Consider the following 27896-nt stretch of genomic DNA (forward strand, 5'->3'; position numbering starts at 1 on the left):
GCAGAGCATGTTGTAACACTCATCATAGCAGTTCTGTACCATGGTCAGATAGAGTTATGCCCCATCCTTTCCAAAGGGGTGCTGCAGTGTCCCCTGAAGTGGGAAGGGAAAAGGGTGAGCAGTGACTCTATTTGGGATGGACACTGCATTGTCTTGTCTCTGTAACCATGGAGATGAGCCATCGCACTTCACCTCACCCAATTAGTATTTTACATCAGTCAGAGCCTTTTGTAAGTAACTCTGTTTACAGTACATGACTGGCATATGAGGTTAGCCGGACATAGATAGCCTGGTCACCAGGTCTGTTTGTGCTTTAGCCAACTCCTCAGTCATCCTTTCTTCTACTGTATGCCATGACAACAAACATGACAGAAGAGTTGGCTGAAGCACAAACAGATCTGGTGACCAGACTATCTATGACCAACCACCCTCATATGCCAGTCAAGAACTGTAAACGGAGGGTAGAGCCAGGTATTGGAAGTTAGAATAGTGAAATGTTGATCAGTATTACTCTGTACCTGATGCAGTGGAAACTAATGGAGGAGAGTGCCCTTTATAACTAGCTGATTGGTGTCTGGACCAGGATGGGGAAGTGGTGTTTAGGCCAGTTAGAGGTAGTTCCCTATAGGCTAGGTGTGTCTCTTACTCTACCCGTTTCTATGGAAACACTGTTACTTTGACATCATACTCAATTCACAAGACCGTTTTCAAGTATCAAGTGTTATCAGGGAACAAGATATACTGGCCTATTCTCTTCCTACCAGAAGCTAGTGTAGTAGTCTTTACGGTGAACTCTGGGATTTTCCTGGGCTTCTCTCTTCAGTGTTGTTGTTATCGGAGTTGGAACTAGCTGGATATTTGAGGGAGGGAGTGGAGGGGGGATGGAATCTTGATGGCTGTACAATTCTTGTCAGCCTGCCCTGGTGGCTCCAAGAGAGGAGCTGACTGTCCTCATTGACGTGTGTGTGTGAGACTGCCCTCCTGAGTGTCGTCCTGAATAGCACCGTTGAGCCCAGAGTTGTGAGTAGGTCAGGTTTCAGCCCCAGTGATTTCTCTCTTTTCCACTCTCTCATCATCAGCAGGACCATATTAAACAATATGCCTGATGATCAGGCACCACCCAGCATACATGGTTAAAATGAGTTAGAATCCACAGGGAGATCCTGCTATAACTCAGGAAAATGTGTTTACAATATACAGAATATTCTTGTATGAATGTACACAAGTGTATATGCTTGTATACGAGCCCTGCGGTGGTCAGACAAACATGCACTGTGTATCTAACCCTCTGTAGGGACTGTTTACTTAAAATATGACTGTTGAGTAAGTGTGTGACTGCAGAAGGCTCCGGGTGGTGCTGAAACACGGTCGGTTCAGTAATACATAACAGGTAGTGTTATAGAGGGGGGCTTTCTTTACATTTCCTTAGTTTATGGTCCGCTAGTCTGCACCTCGTCAACTTTTACACTGTCTCCCCAGCTCCAACACACACACACACCACAGGTAGTTGTCCTGATGTGCTCAGCTGTCTGTTAGTATTAGCAGGGCTTTGGCCCATGTTAGGTCCTAACAGAGGCTGGTGTGTGGGCTCTAGCCCAGGTCTAGCTTGGTTATTATGTCTAGCTAGTAGCTAGCTCCTCACAGCTGTGTAGAAAACCTATCTATCCAACTCCTTCACTTGTTTCTGATGACACAGCAATATGGTTCTGCTATTCTTATGTTCTACTCACTGTATATGTTTAATATAGTGTAACTGTATAAGTTGGTTACTTGAATCTATAAGGTTTTTGTTATCTCGCTACTTTAAATTATTTTCTTTATTTCACAGTAGAAAGCTCATCTGTGTCCAGTATGTTTCAACGATACATGATCACACGAGAGGAAATAAATGGTTTATCTACTCGTGCTGACAACATTTATTTATCTCTCCCTCTCTCCTCAGGGTCAGAGGTCACTACCAACTACAGCAGTAGAGCCATGTCTGAGGTGGCCGTGCCTGAGATGATGATGCCACCCCTGGCGGTGCCTGCAGCATGCCAGGTGGAGAAGCCTGTGCCAGGTCCTGGCATGGGGGACTTCAGCTATGTGGGCATCGATGCCATCCTGGAACAGATGCGGAGGAAAGCCATGAAACAGGGTTTCGAGCTCAACATCATGGTAGTGGGTGAGTTAACATGGAGGGAGAGAACACATGCACACAAATTCAATCAATCACATTTATTTTATAAAGCCCTTTTTACGTCAGCTGTTGTCACAAAATGCTTTACAACTACCCAGCCTAAAACCCCAATGAACATACACAGACACAACATCATGGTAGTGGGTGAGTTAACATGGTGAGAGACGGATGCATGTGTACTGTGTCATAGGTTTACAACAAAAAAATCCAGAAAAACGCATGTCAAAAATGTTATAAATTGATTTGCATTTTAATGAGGGAAATACAGTGGGGAAAAAAAGTATTTAGTCAGCCACCAATTGTGCAAGTTCTCCCACTTAAAAAGATGAGAGAGGCCTGTAATTTTCATCATAGGTACACGTCAACTATGACAGACAAAAATAGAAAAAAAAATCCAGAAAATCACATTGTAGGATTTTTAATGAATTTATTGGCATATGATGGTGGAAAATAAGTATTTGGTCAATAACAAAAGTTTCTCAATACTTTGTTATATACCCTTTGTTGGCAATGACACAGGTCAAACGTTTTCTGTAAGTCTTCACAAGGTTTTCACACACTGTTGCTGGTATTTTGGCCCATTCCTCCATGCAGATCTCCTCTAGAGCAGTGATGTTTTGGGGCTACGCTGGGCAACACAGACTTTCAACTCCCTCCAAATATTTTCTATGGGGTTGAGATCTGGAGACTGGCTAGGCCACTCCAGGACCTTGAAATGCTTCTTACGAAGCCACTCCTTCGTTGCCCGGGCGGTGTGTTTGGGATCATTGTCATGCTGAAAGACCCAGCCACGTTTCATCTTCAATGCCCTTGCTGATGGAAGGAGGGTTTCACTCAAAATCTCACGATACATGGCCCCATTCATTCTTTCCTTTACACGGATCAGTCGTCCTGGTCCCTTTGCAGAAAAACAGCCCCAAAGCATGATGTTTCCAACCCCATGCTTCACAGTAGGTATGGTGTTCTTTGGATGCAACTCAGCATTCTTTGTCCTCCAAACATGACGAGTTGAGTTTTTACCAAAAAGTTATATTTTGGTTTCATCTGACCATATGACATTCTCCCAATCCTCTTCTGGATCATCCAAATGCACTTCAGACGGGCCTGGACATGTACTGGCTTAAGCAGGGGGACACGTCTCGCACTGCAGGATTTGAGTCCCTGGCGGCGTAGTGTGTTAGTGATGGTTGGCTTTGTTACTTTGGTCCCAGCTCTCAGCAGGTCATTCACTAGGTCCCCCCGTGTGGTTCTGGGATTTTTGCTCACCGTTCTTGTGATCATTTTGACCCCACGGGGTGAGATCTTGCATGGAGCCCCAGATCGAGGGAGATTATCAGTGGTCTTGTATGTCTTCCATTTCCTAATAATTGCTCCCACAGTTGATTTCTTCAAACCAAGCTGCTTACCTGTTGCAGATTCAGTCTTCCCAGCCTGGTGCAGGTCTACAATTTTGTTTTTGGTGTCCTTTGACAGCTCTTTGGTCTTGGCCATTGTGAAGTTTGGAGTGTGACTGTTTGAGGTTGTGGACAGGTGTCTTTTATACTGATAACAAGTTCAAACAGGTGCCATTAATACAGGTAACGAGTGGAGGACAGAGGAGCCTCTTAAAGAAGAAGTTACAGGTCTGTGAGAGCCAGAAATCTTGCTTGTTTGTAGGTGACCAAATACTTATTTTCCACCATAATTTGCAAATAAATTCATAAAAAATCCTACAATGGGATTTTCTGGATTTTTTTCTCAATTTGTCTGTCATAGTTGACGTGTACCTATGATGAAAATTACAGGCCTCTCTCATCTTTTTAAGTGGGAGAACTTGCACAATTGGTGGCTGACTAAATACTTTTTTGCCCCACTGTAAGTATTTGACCCCCTCTCAATCAGAAAGATTTCTGGCTCCCAGGTGTCTTTTATACAGGTAACGAGCTGAGATTAGGAGGACACTCTTAAAAGGAGTGCTCCTAATCTCAGCTTGTTACCTGTATAAAAAACACCTGTCCACAGAAGCAATCAATCAATCAGATTCCAAACTCTCCACCATGGCCAAGACCAAAGAGCTCTCCAAGGATGTCAGGGACAAGATTGTAGACCTACACAAGGCTGGACTGGGCTACAAGACCATCGCCAAGCAGCTTGGTGAGAAGGTGACAATAGTTGGTGCGATTATTCGCAAATGGAAGAAACACAAAATAACTGTCAATCTCCCTCGGCCTGGGGCTCCATGCAAGATCTCACATTTACATTTACATTTACGTCATTTAGCAGACGCTCTTATCCAGAGCGACTTACAAATTGGTGCATTCACCTTATAGCCAGTGGGATAACCACTTTACAATGTTTTTTTTTGGGGGGGGGGGTAAGGGGGGGGGGGGTAGAAGGATTACTTTATCATATCCCAGGTATTCCTTAAAGAGGTGGGGTTTCAAATGTCTCCGGAAGGTGGTGAGTGACTCCGCTGTCCTGGCGTCGTGAGGGAGCTTGTTCCACCATTGGGGTGCCAGAGCAGCGAACAGTTTTGACTGGGCTGAGCGGGAACTGTGCTTCCGCAGAGGTAGGGGAGCCAGCAGGCCAGAGGTGGATGAACGCAATGCCCTCGTTTGGGTGTAGGGACTGATCAGAGCCTGAAGGTACGGAGGTGCCGTTCCCCTCACAGCTCCGTAGGCAAGCACCATGGTCTTGTAGCAGATGCGAGCTTCAACTGGAAGCCAGTGGAGTGTGCGGAGGAGCGGGGTGACGTGAGAGAACTTGGGAAGGTTGAACACCAGACGGGCTGCGGCATTCTGGATGAGTTGTAGGGGCGGCAGGCAGGGAGGCACAGGCAGGGAGCCCAGCCAACAGCGAGTTGCAGTAATCCAGACGGGAGATGACAAATGCCTGGATTAGGACCTGTGCCGCTTCCTGTGTAAGGCAGGGTCGTACTCTCCGAATGTTGTAGAGCATGAACCTACAGGATCGGATCTCACCTCGTGGAGTTGCAATGATCATGAGAACCGTGAGGAATCAGCCCAGAACTACACGGGAGGATCTTGTCAATGATCTCAAGGCAGCTGGGACCATAGTCACCAAGAAAACAATTGGTAACACACTACGCCGTGAAGGACTGAAATCCTGCAGCGCCCACAAGGTCCCCCTGCTCAAGAAAGCACATATACAGGCCCGTCTGAAGTTTGCCAATGAACATCTGAATGATTCAGAGGAGAACTGGTTGAAAGTGTTGTGGTCAGATGAGACCAAAATCGAGCTCTTTGGCATCAACATAACTCGCCGTGTTTGGAGGAGGAGGAATGCTGCCTATGACCCCAAGAACACCATCCCCACCGTCAAACATGGAGTTGGAAACAAAGGAGTGGCTCAAGAAGAAGCACATTAAGGTCCTGGAGTGGCCTAGCCAGTCTCCAGACCTTAATCCCATAGAAAATCTGTGGAGGGAGCTGAAGATTCGAGTTGCCAAATGTCAGCCTTGAAACCTTAATGACTTGGAGAAGATCTGCAAAGAGGAGTGGGACAAAATCCCTCCTGAGATGTGTGCAAACCTGGTGGCCAACTACAAGAAACGTCTGACCTCTGTGATTGCCAACAAGGGTTTTGCCACCAAGTAAGTCATGTTTAGCAGAGGGGTCAAATACTTATTTCCCTCATTAAAATGCAAATCATTTTATAACATTTTTGACATGCGTTTTTCTGGATTTTTTGGTTGTTATTCTGTCTCTCACTGTTCAAATAAACCTACCATTAAAGTTATAGAATGATCATGTCTTTGTCAGTGGGCAAACATACAAAATCAGCAGGGGATCAAATACTTTTTTCCCTCACTGTAGATCTCTAATTAAACCAGAGGATCTCTGTAATCAAGAATGCTCTAATTTTCCCTGAACCAGCCTCTCAACTCTCATTTCCAGTACTGAGCCAACACGCACACACACGCATACACACACTCACCCCCCCACACACACACACACACACACACAAACACCCACACACACAGCCTTTTGACACTCTCCCACCATGCTGACACTCCCTCATTAGTGTGTGATGGCTCATTTTAAAACAGTAGCTTTTTATAACACACGCACACACCTTCCTTCACCAGAGACCAGCGCCTATAAAACCCCTTTGCCATGCTGTCTCCACACCGCGTCTCCATTTGAAGATGTCGCGACTGTCAGTCTGCTCTGTGGGTTCTTTCCGTGGATAAAACGGCTCACTTAGACTACAGCCTACAGGGGTACTTCAGAGAGGGAGGATGCAGACTCATCCATGGAAAAGAAAATCCAACACTACCACTTAGTCTCCTGCAGTGTATAAGTGCACTCAGGTGTAATGTCATTTAAGTCTGCCTGTGAGAACAGAGCTGTAGGGAAGGAGACAGAATACAGGATGTTAGGTTAATGTTTGAATTTATCTATGCTACAGACTGCTCTGGTATATAATAAGTATACTGAACAAAAATATATACGCAACATGCAACAATTTCAACGATTTTACTGAGTTGCAGTTCATATAAGGAAATCAGTCAATTGGGGGGGTGAGGCAGGGCCCAGGGTTAGTGTCTCTGTTCTCTCTCTCTGTGGTGTGGAGTGTGCCGACAAATCTACATTCCTCTCACATTCCCCTGTGGTTGGCCCTAGTGTCCCAGATACAGCGCTTGGCAACCTGCCACCCATTCAGCTCAGGGCTGACTGTAGGCTACGCCATCACTAAAGACATGAGACCCGGGCAGACGGGGAAGTTCTGCTGAAGAGGGCTGATCTCTGGACAACCAGGACTCCTGGGTCTGTGTTTATCAAGCATCTAAGAGTAGAAGGGCTGATCTAGGATCAGGTCCTCCCTGTCTATAACAATCTGATTCATTATAATCTAAAAGGCAAAATGTGTCCTAGATCAGCACTCCTACTCTTAAATGGTTACTAATGGTTAATACACTTGTATTGTTGTATTAATACCCTATCCTTCCTCTCCACAATCTGGCTGATCTTTGGGTCCAGCCATTCAGCCAGGGGGATCAGTACTGTAGCATTTCTACAGCCCATCCCACTGAGCCCTGACCTAGGTCCCGTAGCTCACAGGATTCCCCTCTTCAGGCTCAGCCATTCATACCAACCATTCAGGGGAATTCTAGGCCCCCTAAAAATGTGATACAGTACCGCTGGTATGGGGCATCAACAGCATGAGCACAGGGTTGGTATTGGCCTGTATAATGCACATCTCTTCTTAACAATCACATCAGTCCCCGAACTGGCAATTTTGGTTTTCAATACAGATTAAAATCCTAAATGTATTCTAAGTATTGTATGGCAATGTTTCTGTGGTATGGTTTTTGATCGGAGTACAGTCGTGGTCAAAAGGTTTGAGAATGACACAAGTATTGGTCTTCACAAAGTTTGCTGCTTCAGTGTTTTTAGATATTTTTGTCAGATGTTACTATGGTATACTGATAATTACAATCATTCCATAAGTGTCAAAGGTTTTTATTGACAATTTATGCAAAGAGTCAATATTTGCAGTGTTGACCCTTCTTTTTCATGACCTCTGCAATCTGCCCTGGCATGCTGTCAATTAACTTCTGGGCCACATCCTGACTGATGGCAGCCCATTCTTGCATAATCATTGCTTGGAGTTTGTCAGAATTTGTGGGGTTTTGTTTGTCCACCCGCCTCTTGAGGATTGACCACAAGTTCTCAATGGGATTAAGGTCTGGGGAGTTTCCTGGCCATGGACCCAAAATTTCGATGTTTTGTTCCCCGAGCCACTTAGTTATCACTTTTGCCTTATGGCAAGGTGCTCCATCATGCTGGAAATGGCATTGTTCGTCACCAAACTGTTCTTGGATGGTTGGGGGAAGTTGCTCTTGGAGGATGTGTTGGTACCATTCTTTATTCATGGGTCCGTACCTTCAGGCTCTGATCAGTCCCTACACCCAAACGAGGGCATTGCGTTCATCCACCTCTGGCCTGCTGGCTCCCCTTCCTCTGCGGAAGCATAGTTCCCGCTCAGCCCAGTCAAAACTGTTCGCTGCTCTGGCACCCCAATGGTGGAACAAGCTCCCTCACGACGCCAGGACAGCGGAGTCACTCACCACCTTCCGGAGACATTTGAAACCCCACCTCTTTAAGGAATACCTGGGATAGGATAAAGTAATCCTTCTACCCCTCCCTTACCCCAACCCATTGTTTTTTTTAATCCACATTGTAAAGTGGTTATCCCACTGGCTATAAGGTGAATGCACCAATTTATAAGTCTCTCTGGATAAGAGCGTCTGCTAAATGACGTAAATGTAAATGTAAATGTGTTCTTAGGCAAAATTGTGAGTGAGCCCACTCCCTTGGCTGAGAAGCAACCCCACACATTAATGGTCTCAGGATGCTTTACTGTTGGCATGACACAGGACTGATGGTAGCGATCACCTTGTCTTCTCCGGACAAGCTTTTTTCCGGATGCCCCAAACAATCGGAAAGGGGATTCATCCGAGAAAATGACTTAACCCCAGTCCTCAGCAGTCCAATCCCTGCACCTTCTGCACAATATCAGTCTGTCCCTGATGTTTTTCCTGGAGAGAAGTGGCCCTTCTTGACACCAGGCCATCCTCCAAAGTATTCGCCTCACTGTGCGTGCAGATGCACTCACACCTGCCTGCTGCCATTCCTGAGCAAGCTCTGCACTGGTGGTGCCCCGATCCCGCAGCTGAATCAGCTTTAGGAGACGGTCCTGGCGCTTGCTGGACTTTCTTGGGCGCCCTGAAGCCTTCTTCACAACAATTTAACCTCTCTCCTTGAAGTTCTTGATGATCCGATAAATGGTTGATTAGGTGCAATCTTACTAGCAGCAATATCCTTGCCTGTGAAGCCCTTTTTGTGCAAAGCAATGATGACGGCACGCGTTTCCTTGCAGGTAACCGTGGTTAACAGAGGAAGAACAAGCACCACCCTCCTTTTAAAGCTTCCAGTCTGTTATTCTAACTCAATCAGCATGACAGAGTGATCTCCAGCCTTGTCCTCGTCAACACTCTCACCTGTGTTAACGAGAGAATCACTGACATGATGGCAGCTGGTCCTTTTGTGGCATGGCTGAAATGCAGTGGAAATGTTTTTTGGGATTAAGTAAATTTTCATGGCAAAGAGGGACTTTGCAATTAGTTACAATTCATCTGATCACTCTTCATAATATTCTGGAGTATATGCGAATTGCCATCATAAAAACTGAGGCAGCAGACTTTATGAAAATTAATATTTGTGTAATTCTCAAAACTTTTGACCACGACTGTACAGTAAGTGGTTAATTCTTATACATGGCGGAAACACTGGAGAGGCTCTCTGGAAAGCTTTGATTCTTCAGGTCTGAAGCAAACACAAATGTGTTGTAAAGGGACGATACTGTACCAGTTCCCATAATGTTATCGGTCGGAAGTCAAGACACTGAGGGCCCATTCATTAATCAGTTGTTTGAAGCCTTAAATCCCAAATGAAGTTTAAACATATAAACCTCCATTATTATGCAACTGTGTGTGTGTGTGAAGCCCAAACAGATATAATATTAGACTAAATCATTATCATTTCAAACCTTGCTTACATTTGTATACGATCACATACATCTCTCTATTATGCATGGGAATACTTTGGAACAGATTTCCAAAAATAAAATCACTTGGAGCTGATTTTCTGGTGTTTTTACAGTCTTTTATGTCCCAAAAAAAATAACAAATTACAATTAGGGAACCCTGCTCTATTGGTAGAGATAATAGAACAGGGGGAGGTGTGTGTGTGTGTGTGCATCATAAACTATTGGTGTGTGTGTGTGACCCAAAGATCTTTGTCGACAATGGGCAGTTTATAATGCAGTGATCTGAGCCAGCGTCAGCTGCACCAACCACAGACGGATGAGTTTCACACTTATAGAAGACTGGGTTTCTCCAACCAACAGCTCTATGGCGGTCAAGGCTCAGCTCCGTTCAAGGCTCAGTGTGGTTTAGTTGACAGCGGAGCGCTTCCCCAGACTGCAGATCTGAGCCCTGAAAGGACATGCAGTTCCTTTAGGTCAACTTTAATGGGAGGGAGGGAGGGAGGGCCTTGGCCAAGAGACTGAGTCATTATTCTGTACTTGTGACTCATCTCAGAACCACAGAGAAAATGGTGAAAACAAAACCGACGTAACGTGTGTTTGTGGGGGCCTTACTGCAGACACCTGTAACTTCTCTCCCACTGCAGCCAAAATCTTGTGAAATAGTGTCTCTTTCTCCCCTGAGTGGCTGTGACAGGCTGGAACAGCTCTGGTGTTAAATTCTCTTTGTCTCGGTGTGAAATAACAAGGCCATGCTAGTCATTCATTACCACTGGAATGAACCTGTTAGTGGGAAGAGTGTCTGAAGAATGTTATGCAGAAAGGTGAGAGGAAGTCCACCATTGTCAGAGTAGTCTATTCCCTACAGTCAGACTAGATGAGAGGGTATTGGTTCAAATCAAGCCACTGTTTTACCTTCATTGTAGAGTTTCTATCGTGTTGTGTGTAGCTCAGTTGGTAGAGCATGGAGCTTGCAGCTCCAGGGTTGTGGGTTCGATTCCCACGGGGGACCAGTACGAAAAAAGTATTAAAATGTATGTAGTCACTACTGTAAGTCACTCTGGATCAGAGCGTCTGCTAAATGACTAAACTGTCAATTGTGGCTTTATTCTATTTATTTTCACGACCAATGTGTCTGATATTCAGTTGTGTGTTACCACTTGTGTGTGTGTGTGTGTGTGTAGGGCAGAGCGGCCTAGGGAAGTCCACTCTGATGAACACCCTGTTCAAGTCCAAGGTGAGCCGTAAGTCAGTGCAGGCCACGTCCCAGGAGAAGATCCCCAAGACTATCGAGATCAAGTCTGTCAGCCACGGTGAGAGGAAGAAGAAAGGAGGAAGCATCTCTCCTACTGTTTATTTTTATTTTATGCACCGCTCTAGCTACATCTTTCACTTTATCAATCTCACCCTCTACTCAGTTTACCTTGTGTTGTGTTTGCAGTCTGAGGTACATTTGGCCTCTCAGAGGTGCTTGTATTCAATCTAACCGTCTCTGTGTGTGTCTCTGTCTGTCTGTTTCTGTCTCTGTTCAGACATTGAGGAGAAGGGGGTGAGGATGAAACTAACTGTTATCGACACGCCCGGCTTCGGGGATCAGATCAACAATGAGAACTGGTACAGTAACCATACAATCCATAGCTGAAATGTTATATTTATAATGTGCTTATATTTCTATGTATGTATCTCTCTCTCTCTCTCTCTCTCTCTCTCTCTCTCTCTCTCTCTCTCTCTCTCTCTCTCTCTCTCTCTCTTCTCTCTCTCTCCTCTCTCTCTCTCTCTCTCTCTCTCTCTCTCGCTCTCTATATATATGTGTATATATATATATATGTGTATATATATATATATATATATATATATATATATATATATATATATATATATATATATATATATACATATACACAGTACCAGTCAAAAGTTTGGACACACCTACTCATTCAAGGGTTTTTCTTTATTTTTACAATTTTCTACATTGTAGAATAATAGTGAAGACGTCAAAACTATGAAATAACACCTGTGGAATCATGTAATAACCAAAAAAGTGTTAAACAAATCAATATATATTTGAGATTCTTCAAATAGCCACCCTTTGCCTTGATGACAGCTTTGCACACTCTTGGCATTCTCTCAACCAGCTTCACCTGGAATGCTTTTCCAACAATCTTGAAGGAGTTCCCACATATGCTGAGCACTTGTTGGCTGTTTTCCTTCACTCTGCGGTCCAACTCATCCCAAACCATCTCAATTGTGTTGAGGTCAGGTGATTGTAGAGGCCAGGCCATCTGATGCAGCACTCCATCACTCTCCTTCTTGGTCAAATAGCCCTTACACAACCTGGAGGTGTGTTGGGTCATTGTCCTGTTGAAAAACAAATGATAGTCCCACTAAGCGCAAACCAGATGGGATGGTGTATCGCTGCAGAATGCTGTGGTAGCCATGCTGGTTAAGTGTGCCTTGAATTCTAAATAAATCACAGACAGTGTCAATAGCAAAGTACCCCCACACCATCACACCTCCTCCTCCATGCTTCATGGTGGGAACCACACATGCGGAGATCATCCGTTCACCTACTCTGCGTCTCACAAAGACACGGCAGTTGGAACCAAAAATCTGACATTTGGATTCATCAGACCAAAGGACAGATTTCCACAAGTCTAATGTCCATTGCTTGTGTTTCTTGGCCCAAGCAGGTCTCTTCTTCTTATTGGTGTCCTTTAGTTGTGGTTTCTTTGCAGCAATTTGACCATGAAGGCCTGATTCACGCAGTCTCCTCTGAATAGTTGATGTTGAGATGTGCCTGTTACTTGAACTCTGTGAAGCATTTATTTGGGCTGCAATTTCTGAGGCTGGTAACTCTAATGAACTTATCCTCTGCAGCAGAGGTAACTCTGGGTCTTCCATTCCTGTGGCGGTCCTCATGAGAGCTAGTTTCATCATAGCGCTTGATGGTTTTTGCGATTGCACTTGAAGAAACTTTCAAAGTTCTTGAAATGTTCTGTATTGACTGACCTTCATGTCTTAAAGTAATGATAGACTGTCATTTCTCTTTGCTTATTTGAGCTGTTCTTGCCGTAATATGGACTTGGTCTTTTACCAAATAGGGCTATCTTCTGTATACCACCCCTACCTTGTCACAAGACAACTGATTGACTCAGACGCACTAGGAAGGAAAGAAATTCCACAAATTAACTTTTAACAGGGCACACCTGTTAATTGAAATGAATTCCAGGTGACTTCCTCATGAAGCTGGTTGAGAGAATTTGTTTAACACTTGTTTGGTTACTACATGATTCCATATGTGTTATTTCATAGTTTTGATGTCTTCACTATTATTCTACATTGTAGAAAATAGTAAAACAATTAAGAAAAACCCTGGAATGAGTAGGTGTGTCCAAACTTTTGACTGGTACTGTATATACAGTTAATATAAATGGTTACCCAATCCATCTCATCTAGATGACTAGTGTACACAGTACTGTATATGACCTAATCTATCCTCCTTCTCTCCCCCCTGCTAACTCCCTCTTCCTGTCTTTCTCACTTGTCTCCCTCTATCCATCCCCCAAAACTTTTAATCTGCCTCTCCCCTTCCTTCCACCTCCTGTCTTCTCTCCCCCCAACCCCATTCCTCCCTCCACAGTTGGCAGCCCATCATGAAGTTCATTAATGCCCAGTATGAGCAGTACCTTCAGGAGGAGATCAACATCAACAGGAAGAAGAGGATTCCAGACTCACGGGTTCACTGCTGCATCTACTTCATACCCCCTACTGGACACTGGTGAGTGCTGCCACGCGTACACACACACACACACACACACACACACACACACACACAGGAAGACGCGCACATGCACAGACTCACACATACACACACACACACACAGGTAGACGTGCACAGACACACTCACACATTCCTTGTGAAGGGTATGAATGTGTGGAATGTTTCAGGTGAATGTTTAGATATGGCTGGGAGGTAGTCAAGCTGATTATTAGCTAAGCTTCATTCTTTGGATATTCAACAAAAATAAATTGTCCTATGCTGCAGCTGTCATGCCTTTTGAGTGATCAAAAATGGCATGTAATCAATCACAATAATTGTCATACACACACAAGCACAGTGTCAATGCAACGGTGCTGCTGCCCCCTGTTGTCCTTGACTGAACAGTAGAGAGTATGTAACTGGGAGAGTGAGAAAGAAAGAGAGGGAGAGAGGGAGGGAAGGAAGTGATTTATGTTAGATAAGCAGTGAGTCATAGGGAGAGTCCTACTCAAATAGCCCAGAATCATCAGAACAGAACAGGAGAACACAGTGAGTTTGGCATGACTTTCTAATACACGTTAGTTATAACAACAATCTAAAGCCCCGTGCTGTGCCATTCAAATATCAGATATAATGTAGAACGTCATACTGTGCCCTTCTGTGTAACATACAGCCTATGTATGGGCCAGATTCTCAGCCAGAATGGAGATTCTCCATTGAGTACGCTTTTTAGTCCAGGACTAGGACTGTCTATGTCTGAGAAACCTGCCCTAAATGTACAGTTCATGTTCTGCTACCCCTCACCACCGCTCTGACTTGACCTGTAGTGGATCCTCCTCTGCTCCAGCAGCTGAGAGGGACAGACAGATGTGGAAACACTTACTCTTCCAGACCCCCCTCCATTTCCTGTTTCACAGGCAGCGAGTTGCAACACGTCCCATAACACCCGTTTTCCATGACTGGAAAAAATGTATTTCTCTTTCTCTTTCGCTAGGCCTTGAAACAAACGCATGTGTTTGCCTCCCTGCTCCAAGTTTCTGTCTCTGGTGTTACTGCTGCTCACACATCTGGGCCTGATTGAGCTTCGTATAGAGCTAGCCCCCCCATCTGTGGTGTATTGGTTTAACCCAACACTCCTGGGAACCTTAACAGTCTGGGGCGTACCGATAGTAAATTCAGGAGAAGCCATTGTATCTGACTATGCTGGTGTCAGCAAATTGAATTTACTAGCAATAGTAGTAGTAGTTACACATTTACCTCAACTATAGTAGTAGTTGTTGTTACACATTTACCTGAACTATTGTAGCCTAGAAGGAGGGAAATGTATATTTGAGGATTTCCAGTGTGTGTGTTGGCATCCCGCTCTCGCTCTCAGCACATTTTACATTACATTTTAGTCATTTAGCAGACGCTCTTATCCAGAGCGACTTACAGTTACATTACATAATTGTTTATACTTTTTTATAATCGAACCCACAACCCTGGCGTTGCAAACGCCATGCTCTACCAGCTGAGCTACATCCCTGCCGGCCATTCCCTCCCCTACCCAGGACGACGCTGGGCCAATTATGCGCTGCCCCGTGGGTCTCCCGGTCGCGGCCGGCTGCGACAGAGCCTGGATTCGAACCAGGATCTCTAGTGGCACAGCTAGCACTGCGATGCAGAGCCTTAGACCACAGCTGATTGACAATCAACAGCTTGATTCTGTTTAGCTTTTGAGACCATGTTTTGCATTTCCACATTGCCATGGTGATCTACACACACACACACACACACACACACACACACACAAAATGAGTCATCATAGCCCACCTGTTGGTACAGTATACAGCTATTACCCTTTAATTGAATTTCCCTCCTGTGTCATGTCTGCTCCTCCTTTGCATGTACCCCATAATGGTTCTACCCATTGTTGCTATGGCCTGTGGTCCTGTCCTGTGGTGGACTGCAGGCTTTGCCCTCATGTCTGTGGTTTTACAAGAGCGATTTACAAGAGCGATAGCCATGACATATTGTGCCCCCCCTCTGATATAGCTTGAGCATTGTTTCATGTTCTTCCAGCGTTGCAGATGTCTGTCACATGTCCTGCCCAACAACTGTCCAAGTCTGTTTAATACTCTAGTGGGAGCGATAAGAGAACAGAGTGTGTCTGTGTGTGCATGCTTGTGTGCATATGCGTGTCAGTGTGTGTGTGTGTGCACATGCTTGTCTGTCTGACCCAAAGGTCTTTGTCGACAATGGGCAGTTTATAATGCAGTGATCTGAGCCAGCGTCAGCTGCACAAACCACAGACGGATGAGTTTCACACTTATAGAAGAATGGGTTTCTCCAACCAACAGCTCTATGGCGGTCAAGGCTCAGCTCAGTTCAAGGCTCAGTGTGGTTTAATTGACAGTTACAGACATGCACTGACTGATGTGGGTCTCAGATTTACAGTAGGTTTAGCTAGTCCATAGAGTATGTATGTGACGCTACTGTACTGTATGTCTGTGCTTGGGTTGCCCTCAGACAGCTGTGCTGTGGGTATTTGTCTTGGAGGATACCGCCCTCTGGTGGTTCTAGGATGTATCACACTGTCGACCCAAATAAGGACTGTTGAACAACAACTATAAAGCAGACCTGGGTTCTAATACTATTTGAAATAATTTCTAATACATTAGCCAGGCTTGATTGAGCTTGCCTGTTGCAATGGAACCACCAACAGAAAAGTCCCAAAAGTGAAAACCCTGCCCACCTGGCGCTCCAGGCAGGCTAAAGCATATACTCAAAGTATTTGAGACATTTCGAATAGTTTTTGAACCCAGGTCTGCTATAAATACAGGTGAACTGAGGCCCCTCTCTCACCCCTCCCCCCCATCTCGCTCTCAGTCTGCGGCCTCTGGATGTGGAGTTTATGAGGCGTCTCAGTAAGGTGGTCAATATTGTTCCTGTCATCGCCAAGGCAGACACACTCACCCTGGAGGAGAGGGACTTCTTCAAAAAGAAGGTGAGCTCTCTCTCTTTCTTTCGCTCTATTCCTCTCTACTTCCATCTTTATCTGTCTCCAATTCCTCTCTTTCTGTTGCATGCGGTCTCTCGCGCTCTCTCTCTCACATATTTTGTGTTCTCCGCAGCAACAGGAAATGTTTCTTAAATTGTTTGGCCACTGCTGCCCGTTCGGTCACTGGCCAATGAGAGAACACTGAGGATGCTTTGTGTGTATAGAGTACTTGTGAGGTCAGGACTTATAAAGCCAGGCTCTGGATTGGCTAGAGAGGAGTTCAGTGGGAGTCCAACCTCTCTCTCCCTCCCTCCTTTTTCTCCCTCTCCATCTCACTCTCTCTTTTTCTCTCTCCCTCCCTTCCCAAATTTTGGATTGGCTAGAGGAGAGTTCTGTGAGTTCTGTCCAACTTCTCCCGTCTCCTTCCCTTTCTCCCCTGACTGCTGATGTTGCCACAGTGGACTCCATTACATCACTTCCGCTTATGTGGTGGGGATCTGGAACATTAAAAAGTAATTTGATCACAGACCCCAAGAGCCCGAAAGAGAGGGAAAGTAGCAGAAGTAGCAGCAGTAGTAGTAGCAATAGCAGCAGTAGTAGTAGCAATAGTAGCAGTAGTAGATGCAGTAGCAGTAGTAGATGCAGTAGCAGTAGTAGTAGATGTAGTAGTAGATGCAGTAGTAGTAGTAGATGTAGATGCAGTAGTAGTAGATGTAGTAGTAGATGCAGTAGTAGTAGTAGATGTAGATGCAGTAGTAGTAGTAGTAGTAGATGTAGTAGTAGTAGATGTACAGTCGTGGTCAAAAGTTTTGAGAATTACACAAATATTAATTTTCACAAAGTCTGCTGCCTCAGACCTTTTATGTTGGCAATTTGCATATACTCCAGAATGTTATGAAGAGTGATCAGATGAATTGTAATTAATTGCAAAGTCCCTCTTTGCCATGAAAATTAACTTAATCCCCAAAAAACATTTCCACTGCATTTCAGCCCTGCCACAAAAGGACCCACTGACATCATGTCAGTGATTCTCTCGTTAACACAGGTGAGAGTGTTGACGAGGACAAGGCTGGAGATCACTCTGTCATGCGGATTGAGTTAGAATAACAGACTGGAAGCTTTAAAAGGAGGGTGGTGCTTGAAATCATTGTTCTTCCTCTGTTAACCATGGTTACCTGAAAGGAAATGCGTGCTGTCATCATTGCTTTGCACAAAAAGGGCTTCACAGGCAAGGATATTGCTGCTAGTAAGATTGCACCTAAATCAACCATTTATCGGATCATCAAGAACTTCAAGGAGAGAGGTTCAATTGTTGTGAAGAAGGCTTCAGTGCGCCCAAGAAAGTCCAGCAAGCGCCAGGACCGTCTCCTAAAGTTGATTCAGCTGCGGGATCGGGGCACCACCAGTGCAGAGCTTGCTCAGGAATGGCAGCAGGCAGGTGTGAGTGCATCTGCACGCACAGTGATGCGAAGACTTTTGGAGGATGGCCTGGTGTCATGAAGGGCAGCGAGGAAGCCACTTTTCTCCAGGAAAAACATCAGGGACAGACTGATATTGTGCAAAAGGTACAGGGATTGGACTGCTGAGGACTGGGGTAAAGTCATTTTCTCTGATGAATCCCCTTTCCGATTGTTTGGGGCATTCTGAAAAAAGCTTGTCCGGAGAAGACAAGGTGAGCGCTACCATCAGTCCTGTGTCATGCCAACAGTAAAGCATCCTGAGAACATTAATGTGTGGGGTTGCTTCTCAGCCAAGGGAGTGGGCTCACTCACAATTTTGCCTAAGAACAGAATGAATAAAGAATGGTACCAACACATCCTCCGAGAGCAACTTCTCCCAACCATCCAAGAACAGTTTGGTGACGAACAATGCCATTTCCAGCATGATGGAGCACCTTGCCATAAGGCAAAAATGATAACTAAGTGGCTCGGGGAACAAAACATCAAAATGTTGGGTCCATGGCCAGGAAACTCCCCAGACCTTAATCCCATTGAGAACTTGTGGTCGATCCTCAAGAGGCGGGTGGACAAACAAAAACCCACAAATTCTAACAAACTCCAAGCATTGATTATGCAAGAATGGGCTACCATCAGTCAGGGTGTGGCCCAGAAGTTAATTGATAGCATGCCAGGGCGGATTGCAGAAGTCTTGAAAAAGAAGGGTCAACACTGCAAATATTGACTCTTTGCATAATCGTAATGTAATTGTCAATAAAAGCCTTTGACACTTATGGAATGTTTGTAATTATACTTCAGTATACCATAGTAACATCTGACAAAAATATCTAAAAACACTGAAGCAGCAAACTTTGTGAAGACCAATACTTGTCATTCTCAAAACTTTTGACCACGACTGTAGATGTAGTAGTAGTAGTAGTAGTAGTAGTAGTAGTAGTAGAAGTAGAAGTAGTAGTAGTAGTAGATGCAGTAATAGCAGTAGATGCAGTAGTAGTAGATGAAAAAGGCAGATATTCATTTCAAGGCAATTACTGGCAGCCATGTTCACGGATCCCCCCCAGTGTCCCTCTCATTAGGGAAGCTCTGTATGACCGGATATAAAAAGTTGAACTGGTGTGTGTGTGTGTGTGTGTGTGTGTATGTGTGTCTGTTTGTAAACGTGTACACTGACAGTGATGGGCTGTTTGTTTCAACAGAACATTTTGGAGGAGATTAGTGAAGGGATTTACGTTAACTCCACCTAAAGCTGTGGGTAACGCAGTGTGCAGATGGTCTCGATTTCTCACAAAATACTGTTATGTATCCAAAGTATTTGTCAGACATATCTGGCTAATTGAGGTTGTTCTGCTTTTGCTCGTGTGTTCCCATAACCTTAAGTTCATGTATTCAAGTCTCTGCAAGGGTGTATAATGCATTTGTCGTGTTTCTCAATCTTTTTTATAGCAGGGACCAGCAAGCTAGGTGTTTTATTGTAGGCATAGGATTTTTACTGAATGTTGTGTTAGCAGTATCGGGGCAGTCTCACCCTCACCTCTCACCCAGAACTGTTTCTGTGTCCCCAGATCAGGGAAGAGCTACGGGCCAATGGGATCGACGTGTACCCCCAGAAGGAGTTTGACGAGGACGCAGAGGACCGGATGATTAATGAGAAAATCAGGGTGATTTGAGTTGACACATCTGTCCACAGCTTTACCCACCTGCCCCTAGCCATAAGCCCTCACATTACCGCTTATAGCTCCACTCACCTGTGCAACGTAGCGTGTTGATAACCTGGTTAAATTAAAGTTGGGTCCCTGTTGATCCATGTTGATAACCTGGTTATATTTGTTAGGTCCCTCTGCTGCAATATATATCAAATATCAGTTTATTTAACTCTTCATGGTATGTCTCTGTGTTCCTCCTGTCTGTCTCTGTGTTTCTTTTGTCCTGTACTGTAGGAGATGATCCCGTTTGCTGTGGTGGGCAGCGACCAGGAGTACCAGGTCAACGGCAGGAGGCTTCTGGGAAGGAAGACAAAGTGGGGAACCATAGAAGGTAGATGGCTCCACCTTCTCTTTCTCCATCTCATTCCTCCTTTAGCACTTTGTATCTTTGAGCAGGAGTCTCTCTCCTTAGCAGTATGAAGGCTAATATTATAACGAGGTCTTTTTAGTTTTTCTTTGTTGATGAATGTACACCGGCCAGTTAAGACTAAACGAGACAGAAGAGATGAGAGGGAGGAGTAGAGGGGGAGGAGCAGGGCGGCACCTCTCCATTTTAGACTGTTTGGTTCCGGAACCCATTTGGCAGGATCCGGTACTTATTTTGGCATGAAAAATTATTAAAACTTTTTGCAATGTAAATATTCTAAGAAAAGCGATCAAAGTTCATTTGAGTTCCCTCTTCGTTAATTCTAAAGAATAGATGTTCAGTCCCGGCCTGATATTCTAAGAGTTGATTCGGGTTGGGCCGGCCCAGGCTTATGGTTTGTGCAACATTGTAACCTATGTTTGAGACCAACACCTGGCCGTAGCTGTGTGAAAAGCACGCCAGTATCTCTCACAGAACTAGAATGAGATTCACTTTCCATGCAACTCTCATCTCTCCAGCTTTACACTTCATCATTTATTTCCTTATAGAATCATAGCTGCACGACGGGTTCTGGAGGAAATAGTTCAGAATAGCCTACTACACCTAAAATTTAGCCACAGAGGATCAATTGCTTCTTTAAAAAAATAGCCTAGCTGTGGATTGTGTGTAGCCCAATAACAAAGCATAGCCTACAGTTGTCATTGAACAAACAGCATGCAGACAAAACAGGCCTTTCGCAATATTTCAAATACAATCGCGGGAAAACAGGTTGGAAAGTAAATGGCTCCTGCTAAAAACAGAAGACTCTAATCTGTCTGCTGTAGGCTACCAAAATATTTAATCAACTTCCAAATATTGTTTTACTTTGAGAGATACAGTGAGGGAAAAAAGTATTTGATCCCCTGCTGATTTTGTATGTTTGCCCACTGACAAAGAAATGATCAGTCTATAATTTTAATGGTAGGTTTATTTGAACAGTGAGAGACAGAATAACAACAAAAAAATCCAGAAACTCTTATGTCAAAAATTTTATACATTGATTTGCATTTTATGAGGGAAATAAGTATTTGACCCCCTCTCAAGCAGAAAGATTTCTGGCTCACAGGTGTCTTTTATACAGGTAACGAGCTGAGATTAGGAGCACACTCTTAAAGGGAGTGCTCCTAATCTCAGTTTGTTACCTGTATAAAAGACACCTGTCCACAGAAGCAATCAATCAATCAGATTCCAAACTCTTCACCATGGCCAAGACCAAAGAGCTCTCCAAGGATGTCAGGGACAAGATTGTAGACCTACACAAGGCTGGAATGGGCTACAAGACCATCGCCAAGCAGCTTGGTAAGAAGGTGACAACAGTTGGTGCGATTATTCGCAAATGGAAGAAATACAAAAGAACTGTCAATCTCCCTCGGCCTGGGGCTCCATGCAGGATCTCACCTCGTGGAGTTGCAATGATCATGAGAACGGTGAGGAATCAGCCCAGAACTACACGGGAGGATATTGTCAATGATCTCAAGGCAGCTGGGACCATAGTCACCAAGAAAACAATTGGTAACACACTACGCCGTGAAGGACTGAAATCCTGCAGCGTCCGCAAGGTCCCCCTGCTCAAGAAATCACATATACAGGCCCGTCTGAAGTTTGCCAATGAACATCTGAATGATTCAGAGGAGAACTGGGTGATGGTGTTGTGTGTGTGGTCAGATGAGACCAAAATCAAGCTCTTTGGCATAAACTCAACTCGCCGTGTTTGGAGGAGGAGGAATGCTGCCTATGACCCAAATAACACCATCCCCACCGTCAAACATGGAGGTGGAAACATTACGCTTTGGGGGTGTTTTTCTGCTAAGGGGACAGGACAACTTCACCACATCAAAGGGACGATGGTCGGGGCCATGTACCGTCAAATCTTGGGTGAGAACCTCCTTCCCTCAGCCAGGGCATTAAAAATGGGTCGTGGATGGGTATTCCAGCATGATAATGACCCAAAACACACGGCCAAGGCAACAATGGAGTGGCTCAAGAAAAAGCACATTAAGGTCCTGGAGTGGCCTAGCCAGTCTCCAGACCTTAATCCCATAGAAAATCTGTGGAGGGAGCTGAAGGTTCGAGTTGCCAAACGTCAGCCTCGAAACCTTACTGACTTGGAGAAGATCTGCAAAGAGGAGTGGGACAAAATCCCTCCTGAGATGTGTGCAAACATGGTGGCCAACTACAAGAAACGTCTGACCTCTGTGATTACCAACAAGGGTTTTGCCACCAAGTACTAAGTCATGTTTTGCAGAGGGGTCAAATACTTATTTCCCTCATTAAAATGCAAACATTTTTGACATGCGTTTTTCTGGATTTTTTTGTTGTTATTCTGTCTCTCACTGTTCAAATAAACCTACCATTAAAATTATAGACTGATCATGTCTTTGTCAGTGGGCAAACGTACAAAATCAGCAGGGGATCAAATACTTTTTTCCCTCACTGTAGGCTTTTGGCACCAGCACATCTGCCATCACCAGCGAGTGAGCTGCGCATCATTGGGTGAGTCAGTAAAACTGGAAATAATTTTTAGGACTATAATTTCCTCCTCATATTGTAGCCTACAATATATGTGTCTCCACACACCTAGGCCTAGGCTATTGATGGATTCAAGACAAGGTCAAGACAAGACACGTCTCATTTTTATTGATATCAGATTCTCAGTTTGTCAGTGTCAAAGTAGCCTGTTATTTCGATCATTTGTGCGTTATTAAAAAATATTCTGCCAAAGTCTCCAGTCATGTAGAATTGCATGAAATGCATTTAGAAAAGGCCACATTTTTCCCAGACCCTAGGCTACTAAACATTTTCCTCATGTGTGAAACTTCTGTAAGTGCCTGTACTATACTGCTCTATGCCACTACATTTTACATTTACATTACATTTTAGTCATTTAGCAGACGCTCTTATCCAGAGCGACACACAAATGCAATATGATGATATGCATGAAATGCTTTATAATAAAGGTAATTTTCTCATGCGTTCCGGTACCTCAGAGCTCCCCAGGTCACCCCCCTCACGCTCACTTTTTGTTCCCGCACCTCCCGATTTACAAATTAGGCACTGGGGAGGAGTAGAGGGGGAGGAGTAAAGAGGGCCTTCAGATGATTTCACTTGTCCCCAGCCCAGACAGACAGAGAGACACAACGACTGTGCCATGCAGCTGGCTGAGACTACCGCTCTACAATGTGTCTGTGTGGAAGAGGGAGGCAGAGCATGTAACACCCCTCTCTACAAAGGCTGCAGTGTTTACGGGCCTTTGGCCACATAGTGACAGAGGGGTGGAGGGGAGGGTACAGTACAGATCTATCTGTCCCCACTGAAAGTGCCACTCATTGGATTGGTGGCATGTTGTCTTAGAGGGATTCCACTGTGCTCCACACACACACACACACCTGGATACCTAGTTAGCCTCGGTCTCAACCAGGGGTAAACAACTAGATATACCCCTACTCCTTAAACTCAGTATGCGTGTTGTCTGGGTGCTTTTATTCGCATATGTACAGCTACTTATTGAACCATAGTTTTTCACTTGCCTCTCTCAATAGTAGATCTGAATTCCAGCTTAACGACCAGTACTAAATTTATATGCAAACCATTTCAAAATGTCATCATCACACACTTCAAATGATCTGATTTCAACCATGCATTTAATTACATCACAATCAGATTGAGAGAGGCGACTACTTCTCTACTTCTATTAAAACCTCCCTAAAGGAAACCTTCATTTCCTGCAGTGGCAGGTTCTGATGTTGGGTTATAGACCTGTGATACTATCTATAATTCAGACACACATCCTCCTGTGGCGGGCGGGGCAGCGTCTGAATCTGTTCAGCCGTCAACCTTAACTAGTGCTCTCTCTCTCAATTCAATTCAATTTGAAGGGCTTTATTGGCATGGGAAACGTATGTTAACATTGCCAAAGCAAGTGAAGTAGATAGTAAACAAAAGTGAAATAAACAATAAATATTAACAGTAAACATTACACTCAGAAGTTCCACAAGAATAAAGTCATTTCAAATGTCATATTTTGTCTCTATACAGTGTTGTAACAATGTGCCAATAGTTAAAGTACAAATGGGAAAAAAAATAAACATAAATATGGGTTGTACTTACAATGGTGTTTGTTCTTCACTGGTTGCCCTTTTCTTGTGGCAACAGGTCACAAATCTTGCTGCTGTGATTGCACACTGTGGTTTTTTATCAAAATTGGGTTTGTTTTTGAATTCTTTGTGGATCTCTGTAATCTGAGGGAAATATGTGTCTCTAATATGGTCATACATTTGGCAGGAGGTTAGGAAGTGCAGCTCAGTTTCCACCTCATTTTGTGGGCAGTGTGCACATAGCCTGTCTTCTCTTTAGAGACAGGTCTGCCTACGGCGGCCTTTCTCAATAGCAAGGCTATGCTCACTGAGTCTGTACATAGTCAAAGCTTTCCTTAAGTTTTGGTCAGTCACAGTGGTCAGGTATTCTGCCACTGTGTACTCTCTGTTTAGGGCCAAATAGCATTCTAGTTTGCGCTGTTATTTTGTTAATTCTTTCCAATGTGTCAAGTAATTCTCTTTTTGTTTTCTCATGATTTGGTTGGGTCTAATTGTGTTGTTGTTGTTGTCCTTTGGCTCTGTGGGGTCTGTTTGTGTTTGTGAACAGAGCCCCAGGACCAGCTTACTTAGGGGACTCTTCTCCAAGTTCATCTCTCTGTAGGTGATGGCTTTGTTATGGAAGGTTTGGGAATCGCTTCCTTTTAAGTGGTTATAGAATTTAACGGCTCTTTTCTGGATTTTTATAATTAGCGGGTATCGGCCTAATTCTGCTCTGCATGCATTAGTTGGTGGTTTTCGTTGTACACAGAGGATATTTTTGCAGAATTCTGCATGCAGAGTCTCAATTTGGTGTTTGTCCCATTTTGTGAATTCTTGGTTGGTGAGCGGACCCCAGACCTCACGACCATAAAGGGCAATGGGTTCTATAACTGGTTCAAGTATTTTTATCCAGATCCTAATTGGTATGTTGAATTTTATGTTCCTTTTGATGGCATGGAAGGCCCTTCTTGCCTTGTCTCTCAGATCATTCACAGCTTTGTTGAAGTTACGTGTGGCGCTGATGTTTAGGCCAAGGTATGTATAGTTTTTTGTGTGCTCTAGCGCAACAGTGTCTAGATGGAATTTGTATTTGTGGTCCTGGCAACTGGACCTTTTTTGGAACACCATTATTTTGGTGGAAAATAAGTATTTGGTCAATAACAAAAGTTTCTCAATACTTTGTTATAAACCCTTTGTTGGCAATGACACAGGTCAAACGTTTTCTGTAAGTCTTCACAAGGTTTTCACACACTGTTGCTGGTATTTTGGCCCATTCCTCCATGCAGATCTCCTCTAGAGCAGTGATGTTTTGGGGCTGTCGCTGGGCAACACGGACTTTCAACTCCCTCCAAAGATTTTCTATGGGGTTGAGATCTAGAGACTGGCTAGGCCACTCCAGGACCTTGAAATGCTTCTTACGAAGCCACTCCTTCATTGCCCGGGCGGTGTGTTTGGGATCATTGTCATGCTGAAAGACCCAGTCACGTTTCATCTTCAATGCCCTTGCTGATGGAAGGAGGTTTTCACTCAAAATCTCACGATACATGGCCCCATTCATTCTTTCCTTTACACGGATCAGTCGTCCTGGTTCCTTTGCAGAAAAATAGCCCCAAAGTATGATGTTTCCACCCCCATGCTTCACAGTAGGTATGGTGTTCTTTGGATGCAACTCAGCATTCTTTGTCCTCCAAACACGACGAGTTGAGTTTTTACCAAAAAGTTCTATTTTGGTTTCATCTGACCATATGACATTCTCCCAATCCTCTTCTTGATCATCTAAATGCACTCTAGCAAACTTCAGATGGGCCTGGACATGTACTGGCTTAAGCAGGGGGACACGTCTGGCACTGTAGGATTTGAGTCCCTGGCGGCGTAGTGTGTTACTGATGGTAGGCTTTGTTACTTTGGTCCCAGCTCTCTGCAGGTCATTCACTAGGTCCCCCCGTGTGGTTCTGGGATTTCGTTCTTGTGATCATTTTGACCCCACAGGGTGAGATCTTGCGTGGAGCCCCAGATCGAGGGAGATTATTAGTGGTCTTGTATGTCTTCCATTTCCTAATAATTGCTCCCACAGTTGATTGCTTCAAACCAAGCTGCTTACCTATTGCAGATTCAGTCTTCCCAGCCTGGTGCAGGTCTACAATTTTGTTTCTGGTGGCCTTTGACAGCTCTTTGGTCTTGGCCATAGTGGAGTTTGGAGTGTGACTGTTTGAGGTTGTGGACAGGTGTCTTTTATACTGATAACAAGTTCAAACAGGTGCCATTAATACAGGTAACGAGTGGAGGACAGAGGAGCCTCTTAAAGAAGAAGTTACAGGTCTGTGAGAGCCAGAAATCTTGCTTGTTTGTAGGTGACCAAATACTTATTTTCCACCATAATTTGCAAATAAATTCATAAAAAATCCTACAATGTGATTTTCTGGAGAAAAAAAATCTCAATTTGTCTGTCATAGTTGACGTGTACCTATGATGAAAATTACAGGCCTCTCTCATCTTTTTAAGTGGGAGAACATGCACAATTGGTGGCTGACTAAATACTTTTTTCCCCCACTGTATATATGTTGAAGAGGGTGGGGTTTAAACTGCATCCCTGTCTCACCCCACGGCCCTGTGGAAAGAAATCGGTGTGTTTTTTGCCAATTTTAACGGTACACTTGTTGTTTGTGTACATGGATTTTATAATGTTTTTCCCCCAACCCCACTTTCCATCAATTTGTATAGCAGACCCTCATGTCAAATTGAGTCAAAAGCTTTTTTGAAATCAACAAAGCATGAGAAGACTTTGCCTTTGTTTGTTTGTCAATTATGGTGTGCAGGGTGAATACGTGGTCTGTCGTACGGTAATTTGGTAAAAAGCCAATTTGACATTTGCTCAGTACATTGTTTTCACTGAGGAAATGAAGTAGTCTGCTGTTAATGATAATGCAGAGGATTTTCCCAAGGTTGCTGTTGACGCATATCTCACAGTTGTTATTGGGGTCAAATTTGTCTCCACTTTTGTGGATTGGGGTGATCAGTCCTTGATTCCAAATATTGGTGAAGATGCCAGAGCTAAGGATGATGTTAAAGAGTTTAAGTATAGCCAATTGGAATTTGTGGTCTGTATATTTTATCATTTCATTGAGGATACCATCAATACCACAAGCCTTTTTGGGTTGGAGGGTTTGTATTTTGTCCTGTTCATTCAATGTAATTGGAGAATCCAGTGGGTTCTGGTAGTCTTTAATAGTTGATTCTAAGATTTGCATTTGATCATGTATATTTTTTTGCTGTTTGTTCTCTGTTATAGGGCCAAAAAGAATGGAGACGTGGTTTACCCATACATCTTCGTTTTGGATAGATAGCTCTTCGTGTTGTTGTTTGTTTAGTGTTTTCCAATTTTCCCAGAAGTGGTTAGAGTCTATGGATTCTTCAATTACATTGAGCTGATTTCTGACATGCTGTTCCTTTTTTTTCCCGTGGTGTATTTCTGTATTGTTTTAGTGATTCACCATAGTGAAGGCGTAGGCTCAGGTTTTCTGGGTCTAATATAGGTCAAATATACTGTTTAGGTTTTCTACTGCCAAGTTTACACCTTCACTATTACAGTGGAACGTTTTGTCCAGGAAGTTGTCTAAAAGGGATTGAATTTGTTGTTGCCTAATTGTTTTTTGGTAGGTTTCGACACTACTTTCCTTCCATCTATAGCATTTCTTAATATTATTCAGTTCCTTTGGCTTTGATGCCTCATGATTGAGTATTGCTCTGTTCAAGTAGACTGTGATTTTGCTGTGGTCTGATAGGGGTG

General features: G+C 44.1%; 1 protein-coding gene across 5 annotated transcripts in view; it reads left to right on the top strand.

Moving 5' to 3' along the window:
* Nucleotides 1–27896, top strand: part of LOC121551431 (septin-9) — a 118962-nt gene that overhangs the window by 86987 nt on the left and 4079 nt on the right. For all 5 annotated transcript variants that reach the window (XM_041864077.2, XM_041864080.2, XM_041864079.2 and 2 more), the window contains 7 exons: nt 1943–2164; nt 10915–11043; nt 11263–11344; nt 13371–13508; nt 16359–16476; nt 19490–19585; nt 19865–19961. In XM_041864077.2, the coding sequence (XP_041720011.1) occupies nt 1943–2164; nt 10915–11043; nt 11263–11344; nt 13371–13508; nt 16359–16476; nt 19490–19585; nt 19865–19961 (882 nt within the window). The remainder of the gene's footprint in view (nt 1–1942; nt 2165–10914; nt 11044–11262; nt 11345–13370; nt 13509–16358; nt 16477–19489; nt 19586–19864; nt 19962–27896) is intronic.

Source organism: Coregonus clupeaformis, unplaced genomic scaffold (assembly GCF_020615455.1).
Source record: "Coregonus clupeaformis isolate EN_2021a unplaced genomic scaffold, ASM2061545v1 scaf0618, whole genome shotgun sequence".
Taxonomy (NCBI): domain Eukaryota; kingdom Metazoa; phylum Chordata; class Actinopteri; order Salmoniformes; family Salmonidae; genus Coregonus; species Coregonus clupeaformis.